At 37.1% G+C, this 12,185-nt stretch overlaps 2 protein-coding genes across 3 annotated transcripts in view; one reads left to right on the top strand and one right to left on the bottom strand.

Moving 5' to 3' along the window:
* The window catches only part of LOC137647110 (probable ATP-dependent DNA helicase HFM1), a 335,745-nt gene that overhangs the window by 182,532 nt on the left and 141,028 nt on the right, over positions 1-12,185 (bottom strand). The window lies entirely within an intron of this gene.
* LOC137646857 (pro-resilin-like) lies at positions 2,412-5,198 on the top strand. Its single transcript, XM_068379932.1, has 3 exons — positions 2,412-2,553; positions 4,057-4,263; positions 4,816-5,198. Exons 1-3 carry the CDS (start codon positions 2,458-2,460, stop codon positions 5,047-5,049), a joined length of 537 nt encoding a protein of 178 aa, XP_068236033.1. The 5' UTR covers positions 2,412-2,457; the 3' UTR covers positions 5,050-5,198.

Here is a 12,185-nt window from a genome sequence, read left to right as displayed (position 1 = left end):
TAATAGGTTACGCCAAAGCCCTCCCCACCATCCCACACCATCTCAGCCGTGACACTGCGATTCTTCTCACTTTTTTTTATCCTTCTTTCAAGCAGATATTCCCATGATCCACCCCGCCATTCTGATCTTCTCTCCTCCTTTATTTCTTCTTTTTTGTCTTTAAGCCCATATTTCCGATCCTTAAAGTAACGCTAGTTTTATTATTGTAGCTATAGATCTTGACTTTAAGTTTGATTGGCATTTTAGCATCACTTATTCATTAAGCTATCTTCGTCCACTTCCCTCCAGTTGCTTTCATCCTACTCACAACTTCAGCCTAACATCCTCCCTCCAGACTTATTGCAGATCCAAAGTATCTAAACTGCTCCATCCATTTTAAAACCGAGCCTCTAATTTCATGCATAGCTATCCTGTTCCTACATTCCTTACTGCTCACCATAGCTTCAGTCATACCCACATTTACTCTCAAGCCACAACTTTCGAAAGTCGTTGCCACTTCACAACTATTTCCTGTAAGTCTTCCTCATTTTCACTGGTGATCGCCAAATCATCTGTATATATCAACTTACACAACGCTTCATTTCTGATCTCTTCATTTAACTCATCCATGACGACTATAAACAAAAACGGGCTTATGCTAACCCCAGTGTAATCCAACAGTATCTTCAAAGGTTTCTGTATCCCCAACATGTTACTACTTTTGTCCTTGTTCTTTTGTACATCATCTATTCTAACCAACTTCTCCCGGAATTTCCTCTTCTTCAAGCACCTAAAACATCACTTCACTTGGTATTCTATCATAACCCTTCTCTAGATGGTTTGGTTACATGGAGTTGGTTTGGTCATGCTCTTCGCACTCCCCAAGAGAGATTAGCTCACCAAACTTTCAACTGGGCTCCACAAGGCACTAGAAGAGTTGGAAGACCCAGGCCCACATGGCTCACGACTATAAAGCGTGAAGTAGGAGATGATGAATGGAGAATTATTGAATTAAAAGCTCAAGATAGATACGACTAGCGAAATCTAACCAAGGCTCTTTGCGTAAATAGGCATAAGAGGAGGAGATGATGATGATACCTACAAAAGCAGACCTTCTGGTCTTCCTCTAGCCTTTTTTCCTGTGGTTGCCTTACTATAAAGATGGCATCCACAGTCCCTCTTCCCTTCATGAATCCATACTGCTGCTTCCGAATCTTTAAAATCTATCATATAGTAAACCCCCTCTAAAACCTTCAAACAATGCTCTGTTACTTTAATTCCCCTGTAGATACCAAAAATTTTCATGAAATCACTTTTTCTGCTTAGATATAGATAATATTAGACTCTCCTCCCTGTATTGAGGCATTATTTCCTCTTCCCATATTGCTCATAATAAATACAGCATTCAGTCTCCTTTACTTTGAAGGACCTGGTGCTTTATCATTTTTCATGTGACTCAATGCCTGCTTCATTGGCCAATCTAGTTTGTGCTTCTCTCAGCTCCCCCCCCCCTCTCTCTCTCTCTCTCTCTCTCTCTCTCTCTCTCTCTCTCTCTCTCTCTCTCTCTCTCATGTTCAGTGTTCAATAGTTATACAAAATATTCTCTTCTCTCCCCTTAACGCCTTCATCCCTATGCAATATATTTCCATCTCTATCCTTGATAACTCCCAATTCTACTTTCCTCAAGTTTGAAATATTGTGAACATCCTTTTTGCTAACTGCTCTTCCAATAGCTACACCTATTTTCCTCCTAGATTCTTTTCCCTATTCTTTGTACGTATACATAAATGAACAAATATATCTGTAATTTAATATACACATACATATACTTCCATCGTTACATATACTACCTTAAACATTCGGTAGCTATAGATCTGGATGGAATTTAAGACTGAGAGGACTGAATACTAAGGCAGTTGAAATCCTGGAACTAACACTAACTAGAGCAATGACGTAACTTTATCATTTACATATTCCGATGACTTCATTTGTCTGGTTAAGTAACCAGGTAATTTTCGTCGACAGAATGACGCAATAACTCAACTTATGTGACCTAACAATTACCACTGACGGATGACGCAACCGCTTTCGAAAATTTGGCAAAATTTATTGAAACAGACGAATCTCTCTTGTCTCTTGTTTCCAACCCAAGACATTCCTGTCTAAAATAAACCTCATTTCTTTTCTTATAGGACTAAAATAAATAGATCCCTGAATGAACAATAAATTAAAGGACTTGTGCAAAGAGAGAAGACTTGAGTCTTCACCGCAACCAACATGACGTCATCGAAAAACGCTTCTTCTTCCCGGCGGCGTTACGGAGGCGCCCAGAATCCCTCAATGTCCTTGGCGCCAAAAACATTTTATTGGATCTCGTCTACAGAGGCGTTCTTTAGGCGTCTTCCGATTGGCTCAGGATGACCCGGACCCCGACGCCAAACTCCGCCCACCTTCCATCGAAAATCACAGCACCATGGCATGACGTCACGTCCAGCCAAGGCGAACACAGTATATATACTCCGTCGGCGGCTAAAGTCGTCAGCTCCAGCTGTGCCACCGAACAACTGGTCGAAGGTAAATACTCAAAACTTACTAACAGAATTCACAGTTTACCCCGTGAGTGAGGGAGGTGTATTATTTTGATCTAGTTAAACTGTCTGTCTGGTCTACTTATTCCATTGTTCCAAATCATCTTTCCACAAAAGGGAATATTACCAAATCAAATAATGTCGGTAAAAATTCTCTGGTCAAAGGCGAGAACGCAAACGTGTGTGTGTGCGTGTATATATATATATATATATATATATATATATATATACAGAGAGAGAGAGAGAGAGAGAGAGAGAGAGAGAGAGAGAGAGAGAGAGAGAGAGAGAGACTGTAAACAAGAACCGATTACTAAAAATAAGTGTTTAATGCAGAGAAATAAGTGTGTATATAAGTGCATTGAAAAACTTTTCCAAATGGTAAATATAAACTTGGATTTTATTTAAAAGTGAAGCCAATGGGATGCCTTGGTCCCAAAGAGCCCCAAGAGATTTCTCAAGCTTAGCCTTAGATCACAAGTTCCTGAATTCAAACAATCAAATCATCCAAATTTTGCAGCTTTGCAACTATACCAACTCTATTCAGCTCTTCCCTGACATGTACTCAAACGCTAATTCTTATTTTAGTGATTAAATTATCAGTTACTAATGTTGTTCACAATAATCTTGTCTTTTGTTAATGGAGTTTTTTTCATGAATGGACCATTTTAATGCAATATTCGAATTTCTATATTAACTCCATATAAAATATTCTCGAAATCCACAGATTTTCCATTTTTAGTGCAAAATTAAGAATAATATGCGTATTATATGACAATGATCTAGTTCTACATCAATCATCTAGGAAGTAATTTTTACGTCTTAAGAAATTTTCTAAAGTTTAATACTCCAAAATAGACTTTTCTATGGATATATAAATGAATTTTTAACTGTGGAAAATTACAAGGAATGCAACATGTCCTAAAAGAACCGCATCTTGACAACATAAATCCCTCTTTATTAGATGCATAACTCCCATTTTTTGTTTGTTATAAAAACCCTAGGACCATAAAAACTATGCCCTAAAGCAATTTTGTAAAGTATAAAAAAAAAACTGCTACCTGAGAATCCATCATCCCACCATTATACAAAATTCATTTTAAATCTGAATAGTTCATTAATAGAAAAAAAAAACATTGTTTCTTACTTCAAAACTCATACATGGAGCAAAGATGAAGAATTAGCACATCTAAATGATAGATCAATCTTTAACTAATAGACAGAGGTCTTCATCTTTCCAGTTACTCAGCAGTGATCAATTGAAACGTATCTTAAAATTACCTAACAAATGTACTCCGAAGCTACATCAATACATTGCCTAATAAATGCCCTTATAATTATCTAATGGATGCACTACAACACTTCATTATAACGTTGTTAAATACTGTCAGTTAAGTAAGCTACATAAAAGCATTACTGAGTGAATGCACAAGGACCTATATAAAGTGTTCCACTTGACGCTATACCTCAAAAGCATTAATCCCCTTTGCAGATGTCCAACTCCTTGTTGATCTCCCTCTGCCTCCTGGCAGCCACCACGGTTCTGGCCTACCCACAGAACGGATGGCAGAATGGAAAGCAACAAGGCCAAGGATACACCAATGGTGCCAATGGTGGCAATGGTGCGAATGGGGCCAATGGTGGAAAGCAGTTACAAGCAGCAGGGGAAGAAACCCAGCCAGCAATGATGCCCATGAATGTAAGATCCTCTCTGATATTACTTGTACAACTTTGATAATGAATAATTTCATAGGGAAGTTCGTGGGAAGCAATAATATTAAGACCCACAAATATACAGAAATGGAAATTTAAAATGGTTTTTAGCTAGAGACATTTAGGAACTCTGGCAGTGCTCTGCTTTCATTTGCTTTTTCAACTGTATTCCTATTCTGTTGGTTATCTAAATCTAGCCAGATCTACTTTTTATTAAATTTGGAATTTCAATCAAATAAATTGTATTTTATGATTAGCAAAACTAACTGACTGTTTAGTTATATGTTAAATGTGTTGTCTTCTAGGTCTACTCGCAACTAAAATAACAAGATTCATTTATAAAACAGATCAATATTTTTAATTGTTTTCCTTGCAATAGAAAACAAGCTACTGTTACTTTTTGCAAGCTCTGCAGTATTACATCTCCCGAATTTAAAACTCCCTCTCAACTACAAGAGACTGAAAAAAATAAAAACAAAATTGTAACAAAATACTGCAAAATGATAAACTTAATTTTCTGACGTTTCTCTCCCTCCAGTACGATTTCCAGTGGGAAGTGAACGACGAGGAATCCAGCAACTTCTACGGACACAAAGAACAGGCCGACAATGGACGTGTTGATGGCTCTTACCACGTGTGGCTTCCCAACGGACGCCTCATGAAGGTTGAATATTATGTCGAGGGAAACTCAGGTTTTGTCCCCAAAATCACATATGAAGATGCTTACACACCAACCTGGGGAACACCCTACTTCGGAGCAAGGAGGAGATAAAAAAATCTACCATATTCGTCCCAGTCCAACTTTTGCAATATCACACTATCCTTAGAATGTCTTTACAGCAAATCGTTTACTTTTTAATGAAGCACATCATATCTAGCCAATTCCTCAATCAAAACTGGTTTCAGAATGATACAAAAGAAGACTCAAAACAAATCTGTTCTTTATAGTCTTGTTCGCAACCAACTGGCTTGAAAAAGGTAGCGCAGATAGAAATCTGACGATTGCCTCTTACATTGTACTTTATGGACAACAGAATACTTTAAGGAGCTCTCAATTAACATCACTAACATATTAATATTTGCAAGTTTTCTCGTTTACAAATCCAGCTTGGAGAGTAACAAATTAAATTATGTCTCCCTTACAATGATTTCATCTAGTAAGAAGTCTGAACTGTATATTTGTGAATGGGTCAGTGTACACTCTATGCCTCAGAATCCTAAATAAATCAAAACTGAAATGAGTTTGTATGAATTATCCTTTCCTTTAAGAAAATTTTTCAAAGTAATAACTAATTTCAATCGACGCATTTTGACATCCCATTGCTGTGCCAGAACCCAGATCTCTTAAGTAGGCTCAATATAAAATTGATTAACCTATATCTCCTAACAATGGAAAAAAATATTGTTCTCAGGAATACTTCAAAATAAATGACATAATAATCAACATAATTTGGGCCCATTAAACTTTAAGATTAACCAATAATAGTGCACAAAAACTGAGTCTTTCAAGCAGAACACATTCATTTCATCCAAAGACGAGATAAATTATGCTCACAAAGAAGAATCCGCAAAGAACAAACAGGATCCGGTAGAGTAATTAATCGAAACTGGAACATTGTCAAGAAAAAGTACTTAATAGGTAAAGTAAACATTTACTCCTGGAGTATTGTTAGGAAACCATCAATCTAAATTTGTTAAAAATGTCGCCTTCCGTTTAATTTTAATTACTACTATAAAACCTCGGATATGTAAGCAAAAAATTATATTTTAACAATCTACGTCCGCTGAGAAACCAAAAATTAAATAGTGTCAAGAAACTTGAATTAGAGGATCAACGAACACAACGATATTCCAGATCTAATAGATAAAATGATTAAAAAAAATCTTGTCGAAACTGTATGTTTTCCTGTTGGAATTTCCAAATAACACAAGTAGGACCTAAAAAAAACCTGTTATATGTGAAATGGACACAATGAACAAGGAAGATACAACTGTCCCAATCGGAAAGGTTCAATACAAATCTACAAAAGATCGGAAAACTCCCTAAGACAATGAAAGAGGAACGGGCTAAACGTCCTAGTTAAACCTGAGGTAAAAACTTTCTGACGGAACTTGAAAAATGAAAGAAGAGTACGTCTGATATTAGAGCAAATCTCGAAGGAAGTCTCTTTGTGTGTGTAAATTAACAGATGCCCAGAAGAGACAGAGTCTGCATCTACAAGAAACTCTTCTCATGACCATGTTTAAATTAGGATGACAAAATGAAATTCGATCATTTTTGTAATTCATTGTCAGAACACAAAGGTCACCGATGCCAGAAGGGGCAAGTAATAAACTTTCTTGTGGTGTCCCTGTTAATCCTCAGGGAGACCGATAACTACACAACTTGCAATACCTGAATCTTCTGTGGGGTGGTAAAAGGATAAACCCTCGGCCCTGTAAGATATCGAACATGAAGGTAACGAGTTTCAATGCAGAAGGCCTCTTGGCTGCAAAATTGGAAACTCTCAGCAGTTTCAAAGTGGATATTTTAGTGTTCATGAGACATACACGAACTCAGCAGCACCAAAAATGCCACACAGGCATTTAGAAATCTACCACCCAAACCCTGTCCACGATAGTGCTACATACGTGAAGGAAAAAGCCTTTATGGTGAATAGTGTTGACCTATCAGATGAGGGGATGGAGATACTCAAAACAGAGACTAAACATCAACATCGTGGTCACAACATCAAATGGGGGTACAGTCAGAATAACGCTCCCAGAGAGGCTGTTGAAGAATGGGCTCTAAATAACAACCTAACCATTCTTCATAGCTGAAGAGACAAACCATCTTTTATGAGCTCAAGATGGAGGAGAGGGTATAACCCCAACCTGACATTTGTGTCATCTTGTCACTACCCAAATTCTGTGACCCAATTCAAAAATCTCAACACAAACCTACTGATGTTAACATCAGGCCAGTTATCAGAACTCTTGAGTAAAACCTATACCAAGATTCAACTTCCGGAAAGTAAGGAGGGACGTTTCACAACAGAGCTGCTGGGCTGGACGCCTTTACATCTCAGTTACATCTTTGGCATTTTTAACAACTGTGCAAGAACATTCCAGATCCCAAAACTGTGGAGAAGAGCTAAAGTTGTGGCCTTACTAAACCTGGAAAAAGAACTAATGATCCCTAAGAGCTGTCACCCAATATCTCTCCTCTATAACTTATACAAACGGATGATGATGACCCACATAGCTCCCACAGACTAAGAATAACTGACACCAGATCAGGCTGGCTTCAGAGCAGGAATATTCAGCTGCTCCCAGGTACTTAGCCTCACTCAGTATATTGAGGATGGGTTTGAGCTTGGGAAATCACAGGGGCTCTATTTGTTGACCTAACAGCAGCCTATGCCACCATGAAACACAGGTTTCTTCTTTTGAATCTTGCCAAAGTTAGGTGCAACTCAAGTATTGTACATGTCATCCAGTCACTGCTGAGTAACAGACTTTTTTTTTTGAAATCGATGGCAGGAAAAGCAGATGGTGAAAAAAACGCTCTCCCACAGGGGTCTATGTTGGCTCCTATGCTTTCCAACATCTATACCAATGATCATCCACAGTTTAGAGATGGACGTAGATTTATATATGCAGATGATCTGTGACTAACCCTCCCGAAAGATTCATTCAATATCATAAAACAATTATCAGATACTTCGCAAAATCATCCTAAATGCTAATCCAGACAAAAAACAGGTATATGCTTTCCATCGAAGTTGAATATCTTGTGGAATGCCAAGAAACTGAAAAATTATAGCTTGCCTGTCTATTTAAGCATTACATTAGACCTATCACTATGTTTTAGGGAGCATGTAAGGAAAGTAAAGATAAAAGTAGTTAGCATAAATAAGCTCCTTAGCAAACTTATCAATTCAAATTCGCGAAAATACTGAAACCCTAAGAAAAACAACTCTGGCGCTCGACTATTCCAATGCTGAATACTGCTCACCAGTAGGGGGAAAGTTCATCCCATTCCCATACATTGACGCTGACCTAAATCAAACCTGTCACATAATTACTGGTGCCTTAAGATTAACACCCCTTCCAGTACGCTATAGATTGGCAGGCATTGCACCAGCAAACATTCACCAAACAGTCCATTCAAAACTCAAAAATATAAACAAAAAAAGGATGAAAAGTACCCACTCTATGATTACCGGGTGGTTAGACAGATTGAATTCACACAAGAACTTCATAAGCACCGCTAGTTTCGACCCCATGGAGTCAGCAAATTACTGCCTAGGAAGCTGGAGAGCAACAGGCCACTGCCCACCCGGTGAACACAGACCATATGAGTTAACTTCCCAATAGAACAAATCTCTGTAGAGAGGATTAGGTTATTCTTAATCTAGCAAGAGCAACAGTTGGAAGGACTGAAGACAATCTTCAAAAGAGAGGTCTCGCCTCCCCTGCTGAATGCTCATGTGGGCATCCCATCCAGACAATGGGCCACATACTTCGTGGGTGTGAACAAAGGCCAATGTGTACAGATAATAGCATTATTTAGTAAAAGCGGAAGATTAGGTTTATATCAAACTGAAGCTTTACTAAAAATAAATAAAAATTTTAATCATAATCAATTATAATCCAGGCCCAGACCCTAATAACAGATCTCAAATAAGATCAACCAAAGGTATTTCAACGTTATGCCAAACACATCCAAATAGTCAGTAACATTTTAATCGCCATTTTGAGCATTTCCAGAACATGGGATTAGATTCGCACAACAGAGATGGATTTTTCTTGCATAAAGTGAGACTATCTCCCTGATATAATAAGTGCAAATGTCTAGCTATATATATATATATATATATATATATATATATATATATATATATATATATATATATATATATATATATTAAATAATATATATATGTATATATATATATATATATGTATGTATATATGCAGTATATATTTTTTTCTATCACACTGAGCGGCATTGCCAAACGTATGACTATTCAGTCTCTCCCCGTCCATCGGGTAGAGAGCAGAGGTAGTAGTAATATACTGTTCAGATGGGGGTACAACGCTCTAAAGCCGCCCCCCCCCCCCCCGCCCCCCCACAAACAAATTCAAAACTGCTATGTTGTAATTGGGAAAAGGGAGGGGGGAGGGAAGAGCTGAATCTGTATGTGTATGTATATCTATCTTCATATCTGGCTGTGATTTTTAACGGATAGCGTACCTAGTCATGAAATAGAACACAATAACCTGCAATACTGAACAGTAGGTTTCTTAACCAAATCATCTTCCACTTGGCAGTAATGCCTTCAGATACTTTGAGTTATGATATCATCGCTGCAATGCACAAAAGATCTTTCATACAATCAATAGCTACCAAGCGTGTCATTGCTAACAGTTACTTACGATAATAAGTATCATGACTATTATAATAGACATGACTGTTATTATTATCATGAAATGTGGAACCAAGTTTACGAACAGCTTTTCTGAATCTCCAAACCTATAAATTACAGAGACAGCTACAGTAGGTGTGGCGAGTACACTAGACACCATTAAAGGTTTAAAGGCACTCATGAATGGCAAAGGCAAGGGACAGTGACATTGCCCTATCAAACAGGACAATGCACTAGAGACTGACCATATATATATATATATATATATATATATATATATATATATATATATATATACACCATATATATATATATATATATATTATATATATATATATATACATTCAGCGCCCAAGCCCCCTCTCCACACAAGCTAGGACCAAGGAGGGCCAGGCAATGGCTGCTGAAGACACAGCAGATAGACCTATAGGCTTCCCCAAACCTCCATCATTAGTTCACAAGGATAGTGAGGTTAAAGCGACCAAAGGAACTAACGAATTTTAGCGGGACTCGAACCCCAGCCTGGCGTTCACCAGTCAGGGACGTTACAGCATCAGCCAACACAACCCCCCATTACCATAAACACGCGCTCACGCACATGATAGGAAGACGAGTTTTAAAAATGACAAGACATCCTACATTATCCCATCATTGCGTTGTTCTTTATGAGGTTCGTAGTCTTCGAGTACTGTTAGATAGAATGCACAATGGGTTGGTAGGTAGCGATTTTAATAGACCTCGTTGCTTACCTTTGGTTATTTTATTTATATATATATATATATATATATATATATATATATATATATATATATATATATATATATGTCTGCTTGACTTTCCGAAAACGGAGTCATCTATCATCATTATTATTCTAAAATCTAGCTTAATCAGAAAACAGTTAACACTCTTCTCTCTCACAAGGCTGACCCGCAAAGGTTTGGTGCAATTACATACTATATTTCTTATTTCAAATATTGGATCTTTTTAAAACCTTGAAATTTCTATAAATTTCCGGTTGAAAGTTCTGACAAAATTTATTTTGCGATCTATTCCCAACAATTGATTGCATTTTAGGTTGAAAATTGGACGATTACAAAATCTGTGTTTGATTGAGAGCGTTGTTCTGCATTGTCTGCGCCATAGCCACTTTCCTCTTGGTAAGGGTAGAAGAGACGCTTTAGCTTGGTAAGCAGCTCTTCTAGGAGGACACTCCAAAATCAAACCATTGTTCTCTAGTCTTGGGTAGTGCCATAGCCTCTGTACCATGGTCTTCCACTGTCTTGGGTTAGAGTTCTCTTGCTTGAAGGTACACTCGGGCACACTATTCTATCTTATTTCTCTTTCTCTTGTTTTGTTAAAGTTTTTATAGTTTATGTCGATATTTATTTTGATGTTGTTACTGTTCTTAAAACATTTTATTATTTTTTGTTTCCTTTCCTCACTGGGCTATTTCACGTTTTGGAGCCCCTGGGCTTAAAGCATTCCGCTTTTCCAACTACAGTTTAGTCTAGCAAGTAATAATTATAATAATAATAATAATAATAATAAAAATAATAATAATAATAATAATAATAATAAGAGTTATTCATAGACTATCCGAGGGTCAAAGGCGAGTGGTCGACGATTACATGAGAGAATAATACTATTCTCTAAAGACATTCCTTTTGGATTGAAGGACACGAAAACCACTAAGGATCCTACGTGGATGTCTCAAAGTATTTTGCTAGTAACACCACTTCTAATATATGCACGCTAAGAGAGAGAGAGAGAGAGAGAGAGAGAGAGAGAGAGAGAGAGAGAGAGAGAGAGAGAGAGAGAGAGAGAGAGAGAGAGGATGTTATTTGAATTACGGTCACAGATGAAGCGACAGGAGCTGACCAGGCCCGTTGCTTATTAGTATAAAATTCAAAGTTCGAACATCTGCATAAATAAAACACTAAAATATAAAGTTCAAAACAAAGAGGTATTTATAAGATAACAGGAAAAACAAGAGAAATAAAAACAGAGTACAACAAAGACCTTTAAAACTAATATTGGAAAATAGAGGGAAATTTAAAATTAAAAGACTGAAAACTTTGGAATGATCAGTTCGCTGGATTTCGAGTCCTCATCGATTTTGGAATTTCCGCACCAATTCCCTAAATTCCTAACCTCCTCTTTCTATTTGAAGCAATATTTTTGCCTAGTGGGAAGGACAGACATTTAACCCAAAATTTTACAAAAAATCTATATGGAAGAAAAAACAAAGGACTATTTTAACAATAAATTTCAAAGGAAAAAGACAAAGTACCATTCACATCTTCAGTGTCTTCACTACAGAATAACTTTAGCTTTTTATCGCGAACAACTACTGTATATATCATTGCAATTTCGTGTAAACTAGTGGACATTTCCGTTTGTATCGGAACAATTTTACCTTCATAGATCGCTGGTATTCTAAAAAAAATATATTCTTAGGATTTAAACACACAAAATACTTACATACATACCTACATAC

The sequence above is a fragment of the Palaemon carinicauda genome, chromosome 9, assembly GCF_036898095.1.
Source record: "Palaemon carinicauda isolate YSFRI2023 chromosome 9, ASM3689809v2, whole genome shotgun sequence".
NCBI classification, from domain to species: Eukaryota; Metazoa; Arthropoda; class Malacostraca; order Decapoda; family Palaemonidae; genus Palaemon; species Palaemon carinicauda.
The sequence above is the reverse complement of the archived record's forward strand: the minus strand, read 5'-3'. Positions and strand labels throughout refer to the sequence as shown.